Below are 26,273 nucleotides of genomic sequence, written 5' to 3' on the forward strand. Positions count from 1 at the left end.
AGCTTTCATTGCTTCAACACATTCCGCTGCTCTTATTCTACCCCAATTTTCTGAGTGGTTCGAATGCTCTGTAGGTTCTTTTATAATGGCTTTCTTATCTGAGGACATATTCATCAGTGAATTACAAATGTTGCGCTGATCACACCTCCGTACAATCCCGGTCTTTGTAATTTTGTGCTTTGTATAGGCTACATAAGTTATGTCCATTATAGATTAATTTATCTCTTGCTCTATTACTTTTTACTAATCGAAATAATTCCACTATACCTTAAATTGACGATTTTGAAGCCAACGAATCCTGTAACTTGAAGATTTCGAATACAAAATATCAATGTTTCCTTGGAAATGGAATGAATAATATGAACACAATGAATCGTGTAACTTAAAGATTTCGAAACCAAAACATTAATGTATCCTTGGAAACGAAATGAACAATATGAACACAATGAAGTAAGAGGTTTTATATTACGTATCATTTTATATTGGTATCATCAAGGGAAGCGACAAGAAAGGGGGGATTGTGTTGGCGAATAGTGATGAGGAAATTAAATTGGTGACAAAAGTGAATCGGAGACAAATTGTTGCAGTGACAAAATGTAATATGTGACGAAATGACCGGGTGACGAAAAATCGGTGACGAAAATTCCGGAGCCCGTGTATTACAAATTCATTCCTTACCTTTACTGAGCACACGCCTCTACAGGTTGTTTCTTCAAGTTTTCTGCAGTTAAATTCATTCTTCTGTGAGAAAGAATTGCTTTTAACGCTAAAAATGATCATGTCCACAGAAGCACGGTGGGGCATTCGTAAAGGAAGCTATTATGAAGGGGCTCATGTCAGTGACAGTTCAGCTTTCTCCATAAAGAACAGTACATATTTTTTAATACGTCCTGATTTTTAGATATGACACTTTTGATTTTATTCAATTTTCCTTTTTCGCTCAGAACTTCAGACAATACTTTAATTAATTCTTCGACTATGTCCAAAGTTTCCCCCAGTGTTTCGTATTTTTTTTTTTTTAAGTTTTGTGAGAACTTCTGACAAAATAGCAGTACTGTGTAATGTGTTGCTATGATCGACAGATTGTTACAAAAGTTTTGTTCATATAGAAGATTAATCACCTCGAAAATTGAACCCCCTTCATCTTTGGCAAGAGAATCCATCACTTCACTCATTTCTTTGAAACCGTGGACACGTAGCACACGAGTAACATGAGAATCAACTTCGTTGAATATTTGAATTCTTGATAGAGATTTTAGGAAGCACATATCCATACTGTAAATTAATCTGCCAATATCATGAAACAAACTAATAACTTCCTCTTCAATCCTTTGTATTTCATAGGCAATACAAGTCATGTGAAACATTTTTAGAAAAGAAAAACACTTTTATTGTTTTTGTTGCTTACTTTATGCACGATTCTGCGTCGACTTCAAAAGGAATGATGTTATGTTTTAAGAGTATCCGATCGAACCGAAGCAAGTTTGGGGATTTCATAAACAACTACGAAATTATCGAACTATTTCATTTGTCTAGTTTTTATAATGTTGAAATATATGATGTAAGGGAACGAGTGCCATACTGATATTGTTGCAATGGTAACGTTAGCAGTATAATTCCTAAGACATCAGTAGTTTCATTAATTAAAATCTAGACTTTCACGAATTTGACAACGAATCTTGTGACTAACGTCTTCGTAGCACACATAAACATACCTACCGATAGTTTCTCTTTAAAGTATATTCACTTGGCACACTCCTATTTGTAGCATATATATTTTTAAGAAATTTCACTACAGTTTGGTTTTACGACTTTTAGAAGGGAATTCCAACATGAATTTATATACAGAGTGTAAACGGTGTAGATAAAATTTGTTGTGATAGGAGTGATGTTCTTGAACAAAAAAAAGTCTAATAACATTTTTCGAAATTCTCAAGTTTAAGGGGTTAGGTACAGCTTACAACAGTAAAATTTTGCAAATATTCAACATTTTTTCCCTCCATTACTGTATATTGTACAATAATTAAAATTTGTATGTGTAAAACACTGTCCTTCTGCTAGCCTATATAAAAAAATATTTTTACGATTAAAAAAATTATTTACAATTTTTTATTCAAAATTCATTTCACTGCGCAGTGATGAAGCATTTCCCTCAAACTCAAGAACTATCCAACATTCTGTGATTAAATTTTTTGTGTGTATTTATGCAAGTTATATCTACAATATGATGCAAGATTACTTCTCTACCTTTGATAGATTCTCTGAAAAAAATAATTAATTCACTTAAAAAATGGTCAATTATCAGTATTTTCTTCTAACACAAAATAAAAAAAAGTATATTATTTATTAATGAATGTAGTTGAAAGAGTATAATATTGTAAACATGAGTTTTAGTAATAAAATAAAAGAGAGATAACATGGAAAGTTAACAAGTTTATGAATTATGAGGGAAATGCTTCATCACTGCACAGTGAACTGCCAGCATTTTGAATTTGTAAAAAAAAAATATATATATATAAATAATTTTTTAATTGCAAAAATATTTTTTTTCCACATAGCAGGACAGTATTTTACACATACCAATTTTAATTATTGTACAAGATACACGTAATGGAGGAAAAAAAAAATGTTAAATATTTCTACAAATTTTACTGCTGTAAGCTGTACCTAACCCATAAAACTGGAAAAAATGTTTTACGTGTTTTCAGAACAAGTAATAAAATGTAGAATTCTTCATAAGGTACTGTTGCTTATTATTAATAATAATATTTATTTTGTTCTTTTCACATACTAAAGCAGATATAACATTTCTATTATTTTCAAAGATAACTTAGCACAATTGATATGACTATTGAAAATTTTAATCAAATAACTAAATAATAACTCTAATAGCCTAATTTAAATGTCTGTTAATTCATCAATAAATAAATTATTAAACAACTTAAGCCTGAAATAAATACGTAAATAAATAATTGTCAGGCTAGTAGATTGTTCGTTTGTTTTCTAAACATGAATTCAATTATTGCCTTTTGCCACATTATAATTTATACTACCAGGGCCATAATTTATCTATTACGTTGTTCACAATATTTTTTTAAGGTATGTATCTTAGGTTCTTTATTTTTTAATAAACATTATACATAATTTATGTAAAATTTTATATAGTTCCTGCATATAAATTCTTTGTGTGCTTTTCTATTTATACTACTATCTTTTCTGAAAGTTTAGACTCAGAAATTATCGGGAAAGCAATAATTGAGATTCGAACAAACTTTATTAACACAATTTTAGCTTACAATTACGTTATCTTCCATCTACCAAAATGTCGGTATCTATATCGTTTACACTCTGTATATTACAAAAGTTGAAAAAAAAACTGTAATTTTGTAATTTAAATTTAAATATCCGCAGAAATTACTCTTATCTTTTTTCGTCTGGAGACTATGGGGACTGCGAACTGACGCTTGATTGAAGAAAAATGTTAAATGAAGTAATTTTCTCATAATTAACTACTTTTTACACAACGTATAAAAGAACTGCTCCATCAGTAGAAAACACATAAGAACCAAATTCACCCACGTAATAGTTAAGTTCGGCACTCAACGGTTTACTTCACTTCGGCACGTTGAAACTCCAAAACAAATGCAAATACGACCTTTCTTTTCCAGCACTATCTTCAGAATAAAACACGACGCTATAAAACGTTTGGAGGGAGACTATTAACAAAATTGCTAAGAATCAACTTCTTGCAACTTTGACTGTTAGGACATTAGCAACCAAGCCGCATATTGTAAATTACCAGAGAATGAGAAGGAGAAGATAATGGTACAACCGTGACAATGTCGCAAATGATTTGTAATAATTTCATTTCAGTAACAAAAGGACAAAGAATGGGTTAACAAAAACCAACCTAACTACCTACCTGCTATTGATGATGAGGGTTAGTTTTATCCGAAATGTTTTCAAGGACTTCAGTTACGTAATTTTTAACAATCCCACTTTGAAATATGGAGTTCATGTTTTGTAAATTCCTTCATGTTTTAAGCAAAATTTATATGAAGCAATTTTATTATTTTACTGAGAAGAAGTGAAATGAATTTTAAAATCGTATCAATAGCCGGGAAAGAGTAATAAAGTAAACAAAAAAAAAAAAAAAAACAACAAAATAAAAAACGACAGTGGATTTCAGGACAGTGGCGATTCTCCCTTGAAGGATATGAGGATGATCCTATAGTTCAATTTCGTGCCTCTGAGGATAGAAAACATTTTAATTACAGATTTTGATTTTCAATGCGTCTCGAGGTAATAATTTCCTTTAACCTTCCGCTTTCTGTCGTGAGTTGTCGCCACTGCACAGCTCAGAAACAATTTCCGAGAAACCATCCAAATATCTTACAGCAAACGGTATTTCTAGCAGTGAAGTTAATAGACAGGGGAAGGTGCGGAGGGTGGGGTATGGCTTGAGTTTAACCGCGTTTGAGGATATGACCACATATCCTAATACTACAACCCTTCTTTCTGGGTGGTGGAGACCCTGTCAGAGACTACAATAAGAATTTTCAAGTACCCTTATAGCCTCCTTAAATGCGGTTCATTAGTCATTTTAAAAGAATAGAATAAACGAAATAATAAATAATTCAAAACGATATAATATTAAAAATAAGATGAATCAAAAATAAAATTACATAAAAATAAATAAAATAAGCTACAATAAATACAAAAATTAATAGGACTTTCAGATGACAGGACAGCCGAAAGAATATCTGAAGTTGTATTTGATATTTAGAAGAATTTAACTATAGCAAGAAATTAATTGCGCAAACGTACCTCGGAGCATTGGTAAATATCGGGCAGTACAATGGCTTAGGAGCCATCTTCGCAACTAAAAAGGGGAGGAGAATCGAACTTCACTACAAATAAATTGCTAGTTCCAGAATTTTGAGTCAAAGACTAACATAGACCTACTTGTATTGATTTTGCATTCTCTATTATTATTTTTATTATTAGTATTAATATTATTATTACTAATATTTTATTATTATTACTAATTTTATTATTATTATTATTATTATTATTATTATTATTATTATTATTATTATTAATTATTATTATTGGAGGATTGACAGTTGTTCATAACTTGTTTCATTCCGTTCATTAGACATACATAAATCTTACAACAAATTGCATTTATTTATCCTTATTTCATTACCACATTTCCTGTACAGATGTCACACGCAATTACAGAGATTTCCTCCAATCGCCTGTCACTTTTTCATCGGCTATTTAACGAAGCTGTATCAACTACTAGGTTATTTAGGATTAATAGAAATTGTTGGTGGCGAGATGAGACAGAGAATTCGCCATGGAGTACCTGACATACGCTTTACAGTTAGGAAAAACCTCAGAAAAAAATACAACCGTGTAGTCAGTTCGAGCGGTTTAGAACACATGCCCTAGCACAGCTTCATATCACGAGATTAGCTCTTTATCCTGTCGTCTTCCGCCATTTCTTGTTAAAGAGGCAGTAGTGATTAGTGGGACTAGTGAAAGGTGGGGTTGAGTACACAGGACAAAACGAAAATACATCTATTTCTATTCTATTTATAAGAAAATACAGAGACAATTACCAATACTCGATGTACTCATTATTATAGTCAGTTTGCCTTGAAAGGAAGCCTCTTTTATCATCTATCCTAAAAGAACCTGCTGAGCAGCTACAAAAATTGTATAACAAAATTCTGACTTCCTAGAGTTGCAACAGAATGGCATATGCAGTACACAATAAGGTATAATGCAATTAACACGGAAAATATATTTATCATATTTATTTAGTAAATGAAACTCAAAAATGAGTGCTAAGTACATATATTTATACATTAATAGCTTTGGAGTAGACATGGTGAACAAAGGTGAACCAGGAATCATCTTAAGTGGGCCAGAGCCTCTTCAAATAATCTTGTTGACTGATCCCATTCTTATCTTACAACATAATGTGTACAAATTGCATTAATGCAACATTCAGCATTCTAATATTTAAATTTTAAACAAGCGATGTTTAAATTACAGTCAAAGTAGTAAAATGTGTTTGTGACTAAGAGAAATGATACCAATAACTTCAGTCAACCCAAACTTTCAGACCTGGGATCGCGTTGGTGGTAGGTAGTATATCTTGTAATTATTTCTGTACAGACATCAATGTGCATATTTAACTTTCGTAAACACTTACTGTTACCATACTGCAAAAATTAATGTACAATTTACCATAATTATACTAACAATGAGATTTTGGAATTACATTCAGCATAAATAAGTCTAAAAATCGTTAAAATAAATAAATATAATCTATTTATATTTTTATGATTGCTTGAGTTCATCTGACACATCTATAATTAAACACTTAATAAAAGCATGTTACATTTTCAGATCTTAGGTATCAGTTGTAAAGGAATACATACTGAACCTTGTATAGCAAGTTGACTGGACCATCCACTTTACATAACCTTTTATAAACCATAATAATACATCTACAAACCATGTAACTCCGACGTTTGTCTAAGGCACGTTGACATTTGACTTTTAAATTAAAGGTACTTGGTGAATAAATATTTTATTTCTAGAGTGAGTGCTCAATTTGTGACAAATTAATCTTGAGAATATGTTGAACATTTGTTAGAGACGCAGTTTAATAACTTATAGTGCGCCAGACTTAAAACTTTACCGCTAAAACGGCTCTTTAACTGCACACTTCCGTCATGTGGTCCGGAGATAGTCGTGGATTCATCAATGTATGTTTTCCTTCAGCTGTTATAGAACATGGAAATATGTCTTGTACACTTTGCTTTCTGTATACCGCCAAAGGTAAAATTACAAGATGTTAACTTTTAGTTATTCATTTGATCACAGATTTCTGCTTATTAATCTGTCATTGAAGACACTTATTACCTAAAGCTGTGATATGAGTTTACGTTACGTGTCTCGCATTGTGTACACTGGCTAAGATCAAAAGCCTCAGATAACAATATGAGAGCACAGGGTAAAAAAATATAATTGGACTCATTCAGTGGCTTTGGAAGAGAGTTAAGTTTCCTTCTTGCTCTGGCAGACGTTACAAACGAGAATTAATTTTGTGTTAATCGTGCTATTGGAATGGATGTTTCTTGGTTAAATATAGAACAGTGGGTGTTTTTATAGAGTGTTTTTCCGGTATCAAAGTTCCTAATTGTCATACAATGCATGACCTAGTTGGAGATTATAGGAAAATTGGAGGAAACAGACGTCACGTTTTCTTCCTGGGAATCTCATACGATATAGCCCCCCTAACACTTAATATGCAATGTTCGCCAAAGACATTATACCTGTAAGCTGACAGTTTTGTGAAGTTTTACCTTCGGAGGATTAACAAAGATAAAACGTTGGCCTTCAAGACAAATTTCCATACTCTAGAATAGCTGCAGGAAAATATTCGCTTAGAAATTCACAAGACAAGAATGGCTTTGGGTAATAAGAAATTTCGTTCTCACATGTTAAAAATGTGTAGATACCGAGGGGAAACATTTTCAATTGAGACTATGCATTTTATTCTTATTGTAATATGCTAATAACAATTAAAGCCTTACTTACTTCCTTACCAATGGTTTTTACAGAACCCGGAGGTTCATTGCCGCCCTCATATAACCCCGCCATCGGTCCCTATCTTATGCAAGATTAATCCAGTCCCTAGCATCATATCCCACCTCCCTCAAATCCATTCTAATATTATCCTCCCATATATGTCTCGGCCTCTCCAAAGGTATTTTTCCCTCCGGCCTCCCAACTAACACTCTATATGCAATTCTGGATTCACGCATATGCTACATGCCCTGCCAATCTCAAACGTTTGGATTTAATGTTCCTAATTATGTCAAGTAAAGAATACAATGCGTGTAGTTCTGCGTTGTGTAAAATAACTAAAGTCAGCGATAAAAAATCATTGTCCATTTGTTCAAGTTTTGAAGAAAAATATAAAAGAATGCATTTTCTGTCCGCTTAATTATTACTTTTATATTTAATTTTGTCTGGTTAAATTACATTACTATGCAAACTAATATGTCAATTATCAAAGTCGTGACACTTGTGGAAGTATGCAAAAGTTTGCAAGAAGAAAAAAGATGGTTATTGATCTTATCAAATTCATATTTTTCTAAGAAACTGGGTTTATTTTAAAGTACCAAAATAATCTTGTCATATAATTAAGTAAGATTAGAGGAATGAATTCTAGATATTTCTTGATCTCAGCAGCTTTGGCAGGCTTTATTTTCAGATCGCTTTTATAAAACGAAGTAATATTACGTACACTTAGTTTGGTTTGTTCTTGCATATTTGGGATATGTATCATTTGTAATAACTCAGAATACATCGTCGAAACTATTACAGAATTTACTTTGTATTCAATACTTATTTATTGCTTGATACGTCAAGTAACTTTCCCCCTGAAGAATTGCAAGTCTTCTTTAAAATGAACTGCTAACAAGGATTTATGTTCGAACAAGGTGAGGGGATTTTGTGGGGACAAACTCAACGCTAGGGACTCGAATGTATGATAACCGATACCTTAGACTTCAGTACTTGAATGATTCTTTATCTCAACGGATTACAAACGAAATTAAATAGCTGGCTGTATAGATATCTCAATTTCGTCAAAAATCGACTTGAATGGTTTTTGATATCACACTCCGATTCCAAGATTTTGTTCTACGACTATCTTACCGGAAACAACTAGCGCAGCTTCGGGCGATTACAATTGCGGTAAAGTTTTAACTTGGTCGCATTGTATTAGCAAGGTAGAAAAGTATGTAAAATATGTTCAAATCTCCTACAATGTTATACATTAATTGACAATGTCCATTATAAAGATATTACATTGTGTATTCGCTCACTTCCAAGAGTGTCTCAAAATATATTGTTGTCACGTCTTACCTCACTTATTGACATCTCTAAGAGAGAGATTCAATTATGTAGCCTACATATTAACATAATACATGAAGTTGTTTGTCATGTGACAGCCTAACATGTTTTGAATAGGACAAGATTTATTACAAAGAAGTAGCTTTCTAAGAACTTTCATTCAATGTCTCTTTTTGTGTTGCAGAAATCTCAAGGCACTTTAACGTAAACAGGAAAGGACACAGGACTTTCGTAAAACATCAGGTGAGATGAGTAAGCGTGGTTATACATAAGAGAAGTTAAGTCACCTGTATCTTATTTTCTCCCCCTTTGTGGAGAAATTTTTTTAAGCAAAATCTTTAATTGTAAAGGCAGGACTTTTATCGCTGTTGTTTCTGCTGTTTTGGGACAACTTACACCTCTCCTATGTCTCGCTTCTTGTGTTTTGTTATTTACAAGTAGATTTCAAATAGATAGCAAATAGATAGTTAAGCAATAAAACAACATACATAATTTATGATTTACACAAGTGCAGTTGTAGATTGTGTCGAATATGGCTTGGCCATGTTTGTTTTAATTCAATATATTGAAGCAGCTTGCACTTCATTAATCTTTAGGAGAAAATATACAAAAGTTTAATTACTTTTACTGCTAATCTTTGTTCCAGTCCTTCTTTCTCTAAAACAGCGGAACTAATTTTTAACAGTATTCATATTTTATGATCTAAAAGTAACGACATCCCCATATCGTGACGACACAATTATCTTAAAAGCAATAGTAAGGATTAAAGTATTGTAACATAGAACGTATTTCTGGATGATGATGATTATTATTATTATTATTGTTATTATTATTATTATTATTATTATTATTATTATTATTATTATTATTAGTAGTAGTAGTAGTAGTAGTAGTAGTAGTAGTAGTAGTAGTAGTATATTATTATTATTATTATTATTATTATTACATATTACGATTACTATTATTACTATTACTATTATTATTATTATTATTATTATTATTATTACTATTATTATACTGATTATCTCTCAGAAATTTATAAATCTTCGGTTGCCAGTGACAAATATCAGGCAGGAAATGCTTACTTACAAAGAGTACATACATTCTTTGGTTCGTCTTCAAAGAACCGAGTTAGGCTGCAGTACAAAATTTTATTTTTAATACTTCAACTAACTTAACATGAGATATCGATATTCTTTTTTGTCCAAGATGAACATGACATAATTAAATATGTGCACTTTTGTGAGATGAAACATGAATTTTAAATAAGAAAGACGTGGGTAGTGAATTAATTGGTAGAAATATAATATATATAAACAGGTGTTTATCGGTGTACAAGTTAGTTCAAAAGATTGGAAGGGTTTCACTGACCTACATCTGTTTCAATTTTATTCTTGCAAGGAAAATTTCACATTAACTTAAAAAGGAGAAAGTTGGGTTAATAATCTCCATTTCAGGAAATCACCTTAGAAACATCATGATATATGACTTATTATACGATATATTTAAGTTAAAATATTAAGAATATTATGTGTATCTTAGGAATAATCTTTTTTAGAGACTGTCATGAGTTGTTTATGATGTTACGATTATTTGGCCATCAGCATAATATGAATTATAATAACACATTTAATAGTTTTCTAGGAATGCAACACTTGAGTAGATTTGAGTGAAGGATTGTGTGTTAAGGAATTGATAATGCTGCTCAGTTGTAATTGTGTATATTCTCAGTATATTCAACATACACAATGTTCTGGTTAGTACCAGAATATCTCCGAAATGTGTACTGTGAAAGTTGTAATTAAATTTATAGGATCGAAACCTTATACTCGCATTTCTTTAGTGTAATGAATACAGTATTTTGAATAATGCTGTGAAACACTTCAGGTAAATGGATTGTGATAATGAAATAATATGGAAAAATCATTTCATAAAATCCAACTGAGCATTTTCTGGTCTCAATATTATTTCAGCTACATTTTTATAACTGAATTAAAATATAGTTTCCTTTCACATATTACAGCAGAAATAAGAAAATATATTCCACTTTTAACTGATCGATTTGTCGCAGGTTCATTTGAAGTATCAAGTTAAAATAATAGTTCCGAAATAACAATTTTTATAAATGGGCTGCGAGCTACGACTGTTATCTGGATTCAATTTATAGCAGACTGTATGACGTAATAAGTTGTTGAGTATGAAACAAATGGAAATAAATGAACTCTGTAGGCCTACTCTTATACAACTCAAAAGCATTAATAGGTATGTAATTCACTGCATAATAAATTCTGTTTTAAAAATAAAATAAGAGTGTCCAAGATAAACTCTAGAAAATATAAGTGAATTCTCCACCGTAGTGAAGCTAAAGTATGACATGACGTTAAATAAAATGTATATTAAATATTCAATGCAGTAAAATACTCTAGCCAGAAGCATAGGTAGGCCTAAACATAATACTCAGACCGAAGAATTAGTGTTCAGCAAGAAGGAATGTATGAATGTGTGTTCTAGGTGGACTTGACTACGAAAATAACTCTTCCTGACTGTTCAGAACAACTGTTATTTCCGAACAGAGTGTTCTGATAATCTGTTCATATTTTGCAGAACTGCTTTCTTTGCCAATATGTTAGGAAGAAATAGTTCAGTTAAATTGTTTCCCACCTAGGATTACAGAACTTCCAACTCAGCTTTATCCATAAATAATTAAAGGTATAATGACTGATAGATTCTAGAATTGATTTATCATATTTGAGGGTATAAACACTCAAAGAGTCGAATCCTAAATAGATGATGATCAGAAGCAAACTTTTGGGTATTTTCACCGTGTGTTGGAAATGTACATCTCGAACGTTTCGGAACAGCATACAGGGTCCATGATCAGGGCAAATTGAACGACCTGAAGGATTACCACTCTGTTGGAACCGTTATGTCTGGCTACTTCAAACAACAGCATTTTCTGAATTGAATAGAAAGAGAGGGGAAATGGGAGGAGAAATTTAAAAGGTACTGGTACGCGAAAATGCATCCTGCAAGGAGAGTTCGGGGTTAAGAGAAACTGAATATGTGAGCTCCAAGCCTGCTGGCCATTTGTCTCACTCCGGGTTTCGCTGTTCCACTGTAGAACCTCTCGAAAATTTTTAAGGGGAAAAGCCGGAAGTAGACTTACTCTCTTAGGTACCACATACGGGGGAGGGGGATGCATTCGAGAAGTTGACTGCAGGACAGATAAAGAAATGGCCGAAAGTATAAGTCTGCACATTAAAAGGTACGTTCTCCTTTCGCAGTGCAAGTGGAGTTGAATAAACTCGCTCGTGTAACAGGTGTGATGTTCGATGACTAAGACAAGACAAAGCCGTCGGGAGTAAATCTGCACACTCTAAGGTTCACTGTCCTTTTACAGTGCGAGTAGAGTCGAGTAACCTCAGCATTTTCTAAAACGTTGGAGATATTTAATTCTAGCACACGGTAGAAAATCTAAAAGTTTTCTTCTGTATACAATCACCGCGAAAGCTTAAAATCACATATATAGTATGATCACAGTCTAGTATATACAGTCACGAAGCTCAGTACGTAGGGAATATGCATCCATAGATAGTTTCTAACCACTAGGATCCTACTATCGCCTCATCACAGACAATGCGAAATAGTACGGGCACAGTCTATTGTTCCTAGTACCCTCAACAACTCAAGCTTCGTGACTTTATATACTAGACTATGGTTTGATGATAATGATGATGACGACAACGACGACAATAGAGTTCATAAGTACGTAGTGTGTGCATTTGATGCAATTTAAAATAATGTTATTTACAACTGGAGCAATAATTCACTTATGCATGGTAGATAAAAGTGAAGCTTAGTAGAAAACACGTTATTCCCCTCAAGCTGTCACCAATTGAGCACTGTGGTGTACCGTACCGTGTCACTTTCTCTATCATTGTCCTATTTTAGAAGTTCACCCTGTCTTTTCTTTCTTCTTGTAGGCCTTGCGATAGAAGTTCGAGAAAAGGTAGAGGAAGACCACTACGTTGCTTATGAAGAAGAATGTCAGTGCTTTGGGAAATTTGCAGTCGTAGGCCAGCAGACAGAGAAGATATGTAAGCATAATACAGAACTGCACCTGTAAACAAATATGCATTTATTTTAGTAACATTTTTTTATAGATAATTAAATATACAACATCAGATAAATCTTTTCATTTTTATAATTATTCACAAATCGTCTTCAATTCAGTATATGATGAAATATATTTCACAAATAAACTTAAAATGTTGGTTATTACGACGTCTAGTTGATTACAGGCTAACGTCGGTTTGCAAGTAAAACACTTTAAGTAAAAAATATTACTTCTGAGTAAAAGGCATTATAATGTACTTAATGTATGTGTATAAACTTAGAATTGGAAAATGAAATACACATAAAGAGAAACAACATATTAATAGTTATTTAGACAACTAGTTACAAAAGTGAAGCTTTAGTAACAAGAGTGTTCTAAGACCCGCGAGTTACTAAAGCTAGTTTTGTAACGTGTTGACTACAATATTTGATCTACGTTTCGTCTATTTAACGACAATTATTTTAAAATGTAGAAAATAAATTTACAATAATTTGTAGTTCAACTGAGTTGGTCAAAGCCTACTTGAATGTATACAGAGTCGTTTCCAAGGAAATATAGAAGAGTGTGTTATAAAAGTATGGTGACCATCTCTGTGGTGTAGGGGTCAGTATGCTGGTCTCTTACGCAGAGGGCCTGGGTTCGATTACCGGTCGGATTGAATTTCCTGGTTGAAGTTTTTCAGGGTTTCCCCTCAACCGTAAGGCAAATGCCAAGAAATTCGAGCCACAAGATCCCTAAATATCACCGGCTTCATTAATCACCAAAATCATATTCATAACAAATCAGTAATACATCTACAGACGTCATCTAGTTCAAAACAATAGAACCAATTTCAACAATAGTACACATGCCTTCGGATTTCACCCAGAAGATTAACTCGTGATATGACCAGAGATGTTAAGGCGAGTGTAAATAACAGCAAAAAAAGTATGGTATAAAATACTTCATAACACGTTGCTATGGAATCTTACTATAGAACAATAAAGTCAAAGTTTTGCAATTCATAAAAGTGTAACTGAAGTTCTTCTTTTGCAACATTAATAGATAAAAATAATTACATTTTGAGGATTCAATTTTGTTAGAATAAAAAAGCCTTCTTTTGAGGAGTAATATGTTTGACTTAATGTGTTTTGCTTGTAAACTGACGATAATTTTTAATCATTTAAACTAAAAACACACACACAATAATAAATTATTAGGTTACTAAATTGAGCTCCGCCTGACATGCATTAAGATCCTTATCTAAGGTTCTCATTCGTCCTGTTTTCCCACGAGTGTCCTCTTTTTTTTTTGTAAAATAATCCAATGTCCCGAATTTATTCCAATATCCCCGCCTTTTTTAGTGTCCTTCCTGAAAAATAACTATGTGTTACAGATTTTATTCAGTTTTTAAATATGCTATAACTATGTAGCTAGCACTCCTGGTGGCCAATTCTGAAACATCGTTGAATTCTATTACGATGTTGGCAATACTCATGCTAATGCTCGTTTTTTCCCATTTTTTGTTGACAGCATTTTTAAAGGTGTATTTATAAAAAATGTATGTTCGTGTTTTATACATAGTTTTTAAAATTAGAATTAATGTTTATATTTTTATACCAGTACTGTACCGTTGTTTAAAATGAAACATGCGATGAATAATTATTTTCGGTTTTCCGTTTTTTTAACATGTCCCGTGTTTTATAAAGTGTCCCAGGTTTTTAAAGTAAAATTTTGCAAATGTTTCGGTTTTTGAAAAGTCATTATGGGAACCGTAGACTATCTTCTATTGGCGATACAAGAACTCTTAAAAGGCATATTTCCTTATTTTTCTCACGTTTATGCTATAATGAAGTATGGATTAATAACCTGGGGTAACTCATCTCAAGCTAAGCTTATTTTTGTTTTACGAAAGAAAGCATAAAAGGGCGATGTGTCAAAATATTTTTCAAAACTTAGAAATACTCAATTTACCATTGTGATATTTTATACTAAAAACCCAGATACATTCAGCACTAATCAAAACATTCATAATTTAAATACAAGACACAAATCAGATTTCCATCATCTACCCTCTGTTAGTTATATTACATAAGAGTTCGCTGTTCATTTCTTCAGTGCACTGTCTAATTAATTTGAAATTTTCAAGGGTCAAGAGAAAAGTTTCAGAGCAGAATTAACAAAATTTCTCCACACTCATACATTCTACCCAACTCGTCAATTGTTTATGTTTGCAAATTGAGTGAATATGCTTATCATATATTTTATATTTTTGTATAACTTGATTTATTCCACATCTCAAAGCTCAAATGCTAATGTATGATCTATGGAATACAATAAATCAAATGAAATGAAAAATGAAATCCATTAGACCTGTGATTCTGTATGATTTTGGAAGATTTCAATCACTAAAGTGATAAAAATGGGATAAGTATTTGTAAAGAAAAATTCCAAGTAGACTACAGGGTGAAACTTAACTAATGTAATTTATGTTATGGAATAATTCTTTGAGATATTTCAAACAAAAAAGTTAAATATAATTTTGCTCGTTTTTTCTTCTTTTCAAAATAAAAATTATTTTATATGAAATATTTCATGGAGTGTTCTAGAAAAGCCATTGATTTAATTCCCAATATGCTCAGTCAATTTAAGAGAGCAGTGTATTATGATAATGATTGAAATAATTTTAGTTTTACATTTGTTCGGATCAAATTTCTGCATATTTGAAGGGCGAAACTAAAATTATTTCAATCACTTATTACCATTGCTCTCTTAAACTGACTGAGCATATTGGTAATTAAACAAACGGCTTCCCCCCCCCCCCAAAAAAAAAACACGCTGTGAAATATTTCATATGAAACAAGTTTCATCTCGAAAAGAAAGCGAAAACGAGTTAAATTTTATTTAACTTTTTTGTTTGAAATAATGTAAATTAGGATCTGTTGGACAGTCGAGCATGTTGGACACTTTGTATTTTAATGTGTTACCTCGCCACTTGTAGGCACCACATTCTGCTAGAAGTCAATGACGGAAGTAGCCACGAGTGGGGCTACTTCCGTCATTGACTTCTAGCAAAATGTGGTGCCCACAAGTGGCGAGGTAAAACGTTAAAATACAAAGTGTCCAACATGCCCGACTGTCCAACAGACCCTAATTTACCCTACCTATCACAAAAAATAACCTCCTGAAATTAGTGACATTACTTATGGTTGAATCTGTATACGGTCAATTAAGACGGAGACGTTTGGAAGTATATATATATATATATATATATATATATATATATATATATATATATATAAAACAAGCATAGGCCTATCATGTTTTTGTGGAATCGAACCTATGATGAATTTAGGGCCAAGCAGAGGCTGAAAAGATCTTTCTGTAAAGAACATCTTTTACTTGGTTAACTTCTGTCATTTGATAAGATTAAGGCTGTCTCTTGCAAATAATGCTGTTACATGTTTCAGTGATTTTGAATGGAAAGATTACAAGGAAGGAATGCTATATGCGTAAAAGCCTCTTTATATGCCAATAATATTACTTAACATGTGTTTCACTATTAAAATGCAATTTTCATGAATTCGTAAATGTTACAAACACGTACAGCGATCTTATCTGAATTTATGTAACCATAATGACAAATATTGTAAAAATACATCACCCATAAACGAAGTCAGACATATTTGTTTCTGATATAAGAATATTTATCATGATTCTAAAGGCATTCACAGATAAAATAATTTCATGATTGAAGAAAATAAACTATATATTATAGCAATATTATTTGCAATAACGGTAAAATAATGTGATTGTTTCGAAGCGCACCAAATGTATACTAATAATGTACCAGTATGTGTCATCTGATTTATAAATGTACATTTATATTTTTAGTTTTAAACTTTTCTTCGCCTGAAATAATTAATTTTCCTTTATATATTTTTATATTGTGCAGGCGAATGTAAAGTCAAAGATTAACTACATCTACAGACGAAGGCAACCCGGTCGTTTCAAACATGATGGGAATTTTCTCTCTGTAAAACGAAATAGACTATAGAGATGGCAGAAAATAAAAACGGCTATATAACTCAAAGTTTCACTGTCTTGGAATTTGCAGCAAGAGCTATGGTTTAAAAATATATATATATATATATATATATATATATATATATATATATATATATATAATTAATAACAACTCACAGTTGTGCTATGTATTCACACAAGTACCGTAATTATAAATTTGTAAGAGTACATAGATTTGTTTACCTCGGATCTTTGGTCACTGACTCTGTTTTATAATGATAGCCTATCTCGGATGAAATTAATGAAAGAATACAGAATGCCATAAATGTTAATGTGATCTTCAGAAACACTTTAAATCAAGATTACTTAGCCGAGCAACTAAATGGAACTCTATGAAATACTTATAAGAGCCATTCTGATGTACAGCTCTGAAACGTGAAGTTTGTCACGCTTATTACTGAATTTGGAAGGAAGAGCTTAAGGAAAAATATTTGGTCCACTGTTTGATATTCACAGAATATTTGTGCACTTTTGTGTACGTAAATAATTTTAAAGTCTACAGACATTTCATCCACTGTTCAATGTCCACAATATTTTCAATAAAATTTTCATTACACTTTTTTTCCAAAAATATTTGTCCAATTAAATAACATTTTTATTATACTCTGTTTCCATGTCATTTTCACCCGATTGTGATAATGCTGTGTTGCAGTTAACAATAATAATTTTTGAGTGTACTATGGAAACACACTCAAAATTATGGTTCATAGGCTATAATATTACTATCAAGTTCGCCGAATTAGCTCTGTGGTAGCGCGTTTGCCTCCAGAATAGACGGTCTTGGTTCGATTCCCGGCGGGATCAGAGATTTTCACGTAAACTTTCTACCTTGTGACTAGGAAAGATGACGGTGCACAACTTCTAATCACACAATTTCTAAGCATTTTTAAAGGTGTATTTTTAAATATGTTAAGTTCGTGCTCTATACCTAGTTTTTAAAATTGGAATTAATGTTTGTATTTTTATACCAGTACTTTACCGTTGTTTAAAATTAAACACGCGATGAATTATTTTCGGTTTTCCGTTTTTTTAACATGTCCCGCTTTTTATAAAGTGTGCCAGGTTTTTTAAAGTAAAATTTTGCAAATGTTTCGGTTTTTGAAAAGTCATTATGGGAACCTTACCCGTATCTTCTATTGGCGACACAAGAGCTCTTAAAAGGCATATTTACTTGATAGTGTTTCGTCCGTCGGACGGGGATGTTAAGTCTAGCTGCCTGCTTGGTGCTATTCGACTGGAATAGGCTACGTGCCGGGACGTTTCCCTTTCTCACCTTAATCATCATCCTCATCCATTCCCTACAATACACTTACATGAACACTTACACATGCACTCACCTTAGTACACAACGTAATTCTTCACAGATACACATCATGTACAGAGTGGCCCGCCGAAGTGGTATATATATTGAAAATGGATCACAGTCCTACCATCTATCCACAACCCGTATCCGAATCACCCAAGTGAAGTGGGTAGGCATTAGATGCATACATAATTACTACTAAAAAAGGCAGACACTTTTTATTAAATCAAAAATTTTATGTAAGTCCCTATCATTTTCATTTGAACCGTAGACTTGCAACCAAGAGGCATTGGCGATATGAACGGAGATATATACTGTATGTAAAGCCCTTTGCAGTAGCTACTAATTATGACACTGAAAAACAGGTAGTGGTAACCATTTTTAAAAGCGGAACCTCTGCAGATGTGCTAGTAAAATACACTATGAATCCTGGAAGACGTAGAGCTGAAGAGCATCCAAACGATCTCCCATTATCAATAGTTCGACATGAGTTGGTCAACATACAAGACGAAGAAGTACTCATAATAATGTCCGAGCGAAATACCATACTTAGAATAACAGGGCCCAAAATGTGAACAGACCTGGCTTGCCAAGATCCATACAGAATTTTGTGTTCAGAGTCACAGGCGCCAACTTTTGATTTTTTAAAGTGAGTGCTCACATTTTGGCGTTGATATAAATCAGTAAAAGTAACATAAAGTCGCATATTTCAAATTGTGGACATTTTAACAGGCTCTGTAGGCTATACTATATTAAGCTAAAGATTGAGGAGGAATTGCTCTCTCATATTTTTTTTATAAAAGAAGTTGAGGCAAATCCGAACAAAACTAAAACTGAAATTATTGCAAGAGATTTTTAATAAACACGTGTAACATAAAAATTAATAATTAAGATATTTTAAGTTCTGAGTTCATGATTGAGGAAATCATCTCATGATAAATGTACGTACGGTAGTGCATTTATATTAACTAACACTGGATTTTACATGGTTGTTTATTAACTCATTAATAATATGTCATGAGTAGAGACGAGAATTTCATGCAAATGTATGTTTTTATAGGGACATAGGACATAGCTCAAACTTAGTACTTATCCATTTCATTACTTTCCGGTTTCAAATATGTGTACTTTTTCCGTGCATATGTGCATGTTTTGGCCTTTTTGGGGATACAATACCTAAGTTTCATTTCACTATTTAAAAACCTTCCGTTTCTTTGGCTCATATAGGCATATATATATATATATATATATATATATATATATATATATATATATATATATATATATATATATAACAAAATATGCATGTTAAAATTGAAAAAGTAATATTTTTTTAAGCAATTTACTATTATTGATGATTTTCTGTTATACACGGCTCCTATAAAAGATCTTTCCGGTTTCGAACACATGTAATTTTTGTTCTGTGAATCTGAGGTGCATGAAAATAACACCAATGGAAAGAGAAACTCAAAAAGTTTAGTTATGGCAGTATTGTTTTCCTACTTGGTAACACTGTCTCATAATAGCGCATATAGAGAAATTTATTCATTGTTGAGGCGAAATGGCTGCTATAGAGGACAGAAAAGCTTGATTTTCATGTGAATAAGTCGGTTATTAATTAACGGCATTACCGAACAAAGTTTGGTGCAGATCCACCCAGTGGACTTACAATCCGTAAATGGTACACTGATTTTAATGCAAGATTCTTCGCAAGCGGTTGCGATTTCATCCGTATCGACTACAGTTGCTGCAAGCCCTAAAACCAGAACAAAGTGCTACGAAGAAAGTAAGTATACAGACTTTAATTGAAAACGATGATGAATTTATTCGTTTCGTGGTGTTTTCTGACGAAGCCACTTTTCATCTTTCTGGTAAGGTGAAGAGGCATAACCTCAGAATCTGGGGGTCGGAAAATCCGAATATCTACGTAGAACTTGACTATAGGCTTGATGTGTGCCGTGTTACCAAGGGGGGCCACATTAAACATCCTTGATTTAAGAAACTAAACTTTTTGAGTTTCTCTTTCCATTGGTACTATTTTCATGCACCTCAGATTCATAGAACGTAAATTACATGTGTTCTAAACCGGAAAGGTATTTTGTAGGAGCCCGGTACAGTACATAATGAGATCCCACCAGTTCTTAAAGTTCAACTCACTGTTTAAGCAGTACACTTCTGGCACATTTTTCAGTAGGCATCGTTGATAAAAGTAATGCAAATTGTATAATTTTCCTGAGGCTAAGCTGTTCTAAAATACAATGCGTTCTACACAGTTCAAGTTTCTCTGACTTCACCATAATAAAATGAAATGTTCCGATTTGCCAATTCGACAAATATAAAACAGAAAATTAAATTATCGTGCCTATTTTACTGTTGACAGGTGATGAGATTCGAGTTTAGGGAGTGCAAAGAAGTCTATCAACACTTCTTGTAACTTCCGCGCCGATCATACTGCAGCGTTCTCGTGACAACTGTCAAAATCTGATGCACGTGCGAAGTAGACAATAAGACGGTTTCTTGTTTTACTTGTCTGTTTTTTTAATCTCAACTTCCATCCATCATAATGTCTCTATATTTATACATTTGCACAGAGTCAGCAATGCATTTCATTATGAAGTGCTTTGTTGATTGTCGTGGAATTGTCCATAATGATTCGCCGACAACAGTGCACTGTCTGCATGTTGTCAGATTGCAATAAATAAAATATATAACTACTGCAATGTGTTTCAATGCCTGCGTTTCTTCTGTGTTTCATTTTTTCGATTTTCCGTAATCTTATCTTGGTTTAGCACCAGATTGCTAAAAAAAATACCAAAATATGCTTTCATAATATGAACCCCTTAAATATGCATGCAATAAATGCACTATAAAATCTGGACCTTTGCTCGCAAATGACTTGAACTGCATATATAAAGGTAGCACATGATTTGCGACTAAGGAATAAAACATGCAAATATGCTAAAATCCGCCCTTTAATAATAACTAATAAGATAATTGAAAGCAATATCGACTTCGACCGGGAATACACTGCGCTGAAAAAGGACTGGATTGATAGCTATCGCGATTGGAATCAAAATTAATTTCAGCACAAAATCTAATGTGTGCTGAGCATCGTTACATAGGCCTATATCCATTGGGCTCTTGAGCCCCGGAGCACCCATATAGTCGGCGCCAATGTTCAGAACTCTGTTAGACACAACGCCAAATAGGGAACGATTTCTTCAACATGACAATTTCTTCAGATGACGAAAACCGAGTGGTGATATTTTAAACCCAAGGAGGACTACGATACCTCACAACACGTTGAGCAATGTTCTGTGATGTAGAATTTGAAACAGTGCTTCGTATGTATTACCAAACTCATATACTTCATTGTGATATAAGGGTTACGCATTACCTCTCTCTTGTATCTGCCGTGTCAGGAAAGACCAAGTAACTTACAAATACACATTCCAGCACGTAAAGACGTCTGCAGAAGCAAACCATCTTGAAATCAGTCTCCAATATGTAATGAACGATTCTGAGATTGAAACAATGAACACAGCGCTAACCACACTTTCCAAACGTGTCGATAAAATTTTGCTTGTTCCACTTTGGGCAAACGATTTGGAGAAATATAGTGAATCTCTGGTTGAAACAACAATTTAATGACATCAAAAGAATATTCAAGAGAAAGCTTGCCAAGAGAGATATGTCTGACATTGTTCGGGATATGAAAACTCTTCAGTAATACTTACAAGTTGTATCCAGGTCATGTACTTCTTCCACCAGAGATATTTCTGGTACTTGGGTCCCATTGCTGCCACCATGTAGTAGAAGTACATGATAACGTGCACCACAGAGTTGAGGCAACCGATCACGACGCCTTGTTCACCTGCAATTAAAGGTATGCATAAATGTCTTCATTCTCCTTTATAACACCTGTATTTATACTGACGAATAGACAGGCAGTAGACGAAAACTAAAATTTTATTCATCTTAATCAAATAATTTTACACCAACAATTATTTCTGCTTATTGTGAGCTGATCATTTTCAAGCGTGAGAAAATACAACGTTCGGCATTTGTTCTTATACCACAGCCTAGTATCGTATACAGTCACGAAGCTTGAGTTGTGAGGGTGCTAGGAACAATAGACTGTCCCGGTACTATCTCGCATTGACTGTAATGAGGCGATATTAACGATTTTAGTGTAACTACGTATCTATGGATGCATATTTACTACATATTGAGCTTCGTGACTGTATATACTCGTACTAGACTGTGCTTATACTCCGACAAAAAAAAATAGATCAAAGTAAATTATACAAGAAACTAGCTCTACCGGGCCACCAGTGTAGCTCAGTCGGCTGAGGCGCTTGCTGCTGTCTCGGAGTTGCGCTTGGCTGTGTGCTCGATTTCCGTTTGGGCTGATTACCTGGTTGGGTTCTTTCCAAAGGTTTCCTCAACCGTACGGCGAATGTAAGGTAATCTACGGTGAATCCTTTGCCTCATCTCACCAAATACCATCTCGCTACCACCAATCCCATCAACGCTAAATAACCTCGTAGTTGATACAGCGTCGTTAAATAAAGTAAAAAAATAGCTCTCCGCACACTTTTATAAAGTGTTAACTGGACAATTAGAGCAGCAGATGGATTAATAATAAGAGGAAAAGAATATGTAAGAAACCGTAACAGTAGTAACAAAAGTAGTTTAAATAAACTTACCATTTTTATTCAAGCTTTAGTGTCAGAAAAAAGTACAGCGGACGCTTTTAAGTTCGACAGAAAACAAGTTCGACATTCTATAGTTCGACTTGTTACCTAGGAGAATTAGACACGCCCCTATATGGGCACTAAGAAATGAGTTTACCATTTGAATGGGAATTGGTTCTGTGTCTTGTAGTGACATTTTTGTTAAAGGAAAACAGAATATTGTATTGATTAGGACATCCATATTGATCACTGATTTTAAATTAATGAACTCTTATTTTTCTATTTGAGAATTTTGCCTTTTGTGAGACGGAACTGTCGAAGCCCACTGTGGTACTAGAAGAGCATACACAAGTCTCGGGGCGGGCAGGAAATGCAAGTACAGTACTGTATTCGTTGTTGGATAACCAATAAGAATTTGTATTCATTTCACCTGTCACACCCACTACCCTGATTGGACTGAACTTTCAATTCTGTTCAGTCAAACTTAGGAGAGTACACTGTATGTCTGTTCAAAAAGGAAGTCAGTGCTGATCTACCTCTCCTGCGCTTTTATTTCGGAATGTTAAAGTAGGCCACCTATTCGGAAAAACGCCCGTTACCATTTCTATAAAACTCTACGCGTATCTTATACCTTAGCAGGAGCGCGCCGATGAAGCCCGCAAAACATAATTATTTGAAAAATAAATAAAGTTTTAAAATAATTTTATAAGTATTACGTTCAAGTTACTCCTTGTGGCTTGAGCAGCGAATGCTGCTGCTATTGTAAAAAAAATTATCCCAATGATTAATTTTGTACCGTGTTCAATCGAAACCAGTTAAGTCAAAGATACTTCGTACCATATTAGCATTCATACCAGTCTACTGTTTGTGCCAACACAAGAAGAGAAAGATTATACTGTAATATTAAATATACCTAAGATTCTTTAATCCTTCCTACTATTTCCATCACTTGATACCTTCCCCGGTGCCATTCATGAGAATGTTCATATGATTTAAGTACTTCATGTGTTCCAGCAACTACGTGTAAATTAGCACAACATTCACCTATTATTTCGCACCTCTATTCTGTTTTACTCTCACTTTCTCTGTGTTTGGTATACAGAGTGGAAGTAAAATAACCCTGCAAATTGAAAGAGACGATAGGGTACACTTAAATGAATAGAAAATCTATATTACGTTTTGTGATTAAATGCATATTTAATTTAAAAATTAAGTTGGAAGTTTCAGCAGTCTGGCAACATCGCTGCTAATACACTATTCCTTCTTCTCGTAATACAGATGCAAGAAGTCAACGAACTCAGATATGTCTCCCAAGGTGAACCTCTCCCTCTCTGACTATAACGTTGCAATCTGTTCGCATAGTTCACTGGCTTGAAATGAGTGGTTTTTAAATTAAATTTACACAAAAACCGTCACCAGAGGAATTAATGATTATTTACTAGATTATTGATATGGACAAAAATCACTATCCTACTCGCAATAGTTACCGAAGAAGAGGGTGTTAAACACTTGGAAAAAAAGAAAGAAAAAAAAACGTTTTTTTTTTCTGAGAAAACTATGAACTTTCCACCAATATGGTAATACAGTTTTTGTTACAAACAACATGAGTGAGCTATTCGCTCTGAAAATCTGCAGCGTCATTTCACTTCCACCCTGTATAAATACGCACCCTTTTTATATTTGTTTCGATTTGCCCTTCTCGGATGAAAAAATACAGGATAAACTTTATGGATATTTAGCTCTATGTAAAAATTGTGACAATTTCAAATGAGGAAATTTATAATAATGATACAGATTTTGAGATAGATAATGCTTGTGTAAAATATTTCAAATATGTCCTCATCGTTTCTGCAGAAGTGGAACGGAGTTTTTCTAGATATAAGGCTGTGTTTTCTAGCAACAGGCAATCATTCTCCTATGAAAATTTGAAAATGTGGTTTGTTATTCACTGCAACAATATATGAAATGAAATAAATTATGTAAAACAAAAACGTAATACACCATCATATTAACATAGTGAAATAATAAGGCTGATACTTGTCAATGCTATACTCTTATTAGGTGTATTTTCTACAGACAGGGCCGCGAAATCAGGTGGCCCGGGTTCGAATCCCGGTCGGGGCAAGTTACCTGGTTGAGGTTTTTTCCGGGGTTTTCCCTCAACCCAATACGAGCAAATGCTGGGTAACTTTCGGTGCTGGACTCCGGTCTCATTTCACCGGCATTATCACCTTCATTTCAGTCAGACGCTAAATAACCTAGATGTCGATACAGCGTCGTAAAATAACCCAATAAAATAAAAAAAAATCTACAGACAGAAAATAAAATGTCTTTAAAATAGTGCAATTTTTCTTTAACAAAGAAAATGATGTGTTTAAATTTTTCTTTAGCAGATAGTTGTGTTTCGAAGTCAAAGGAGTGGCTTTCAACCACCCAAATGCTGAGGACTAACTTACCGTGATGATAAGCATGAGTTCAGACGAACGAAAGACACTGCGTTAACTCACCCCAACTCTGAGACGTACTCAAAGTCAGAGGCGCACGAAGCGCACTGGTAGTATAACGGCATTTATTTCTCAGGCCTACTTATTACTTCAACATTTTACAAAAAAAAAAAACATTTGTCCCACCAGAGACTACTTTGCCGGGAGGAACTGACCGAGACGAATCTCTGAAGTGTCACTGATCGTCACGGGACAAATTTTATTTTGGGATGAATTTTCACAGGTACGAATTTATTATTAGGAGCCCCTCAGTAACAAGGAAAGATCTTCACTGAAATCTTTACGGCATTTGTCACAGGAAGCTGAAGCTCAGTTTATTCAGAACTTAAAATATGAATATAAATTAACAATATTCTTCAATCTATTCATGACTCTCCTGAACTCCACAGAATGCCACTATGCGTTGTTTATGTGAACATACTTTGTATCGTCTTTAGAGCGATTGACATCTATACTCCTCGCTATACTCAACTGAAATCTACTGTTTTGGTACGAACTTCCTACATATGGTTATAACAATTTAATATTATTACATCATTCTAACCCACGAATTTATTTTGGAAGTGTCATCTGGTCTTTCGATCAAAAACAGTTAGGACCACAACGAGAAAAATGACGATTAGGAACATCTACAATACCTCTGA

The 26,273-nt window shown here is 33.4% G+C and overlaps 1 protein-coding gene and 1 long non-coding RNA gene across 6 annotated transcripts in view; one reads left to right on the forward strand and one right to left on the reverse strand.

Annotated features, from left to right (window-relative positions):
- Positions 1-26,273, forward strand: part of LOC138710589 (uncharacterized) — a 250,615-nt gene that overhangs the window by 21,919 nt on the left and 202,423 nt on the right. For all 5 annotated transcript variants that reach the window (XR_011335273.1, XR_011335271.1, XR_011335270.1 and 2 more), the window contains 2 exons: positions 9,128-9,186; positions 12,927-13,040. This is a non-coding gene — a long non-coding RNA (uncharacterized lncRNA). The remainder of the gene's footprint in view (positions 1-9,127; positions 9,187-12,926; positions 13,041-26,273) is intronic.
- LOC138710587 (very long chain fatty acid elongase AAEL008004-like) overlaps positions 5,811-26,273 on the reverse strand; it is a 94,990-nt gene continuing 74,527 nt past the window's right edge. Inside the window, exons 7-8 of the mRNA XM_069841583.1 lie at positions 22,166-22,302; positions 5,811-13,063 (exon numbers count right to left, since the gene is read on the reverse strand). Of these exons, the coding sequence (XP_069697684.1) occupies positions 12,899-13,063; positions 22,166-22,302 (302 nt within the window). The 3' untranslated portion in view covers positions 5,811-12,898. The remainder of the gene's footprint in view (positions 13,064-22,165; positions 22,303-26,273) is intronic.

Source organism: Periplaneta americana, chromosome 12, assembly GCF_040183065.1.
Source record: "Periplaneta americana isolate PAMFEO1 chromosome 12, P.americana_PAMFEO1_priV1, whole genome shotgun sequence".
NCBI classification, from domain to species: Eukaryota; Metazoa; Arthropoda; class Insecta; order Blattodea; family Blattidae; genus Periplaneta; species Periplaneta americana.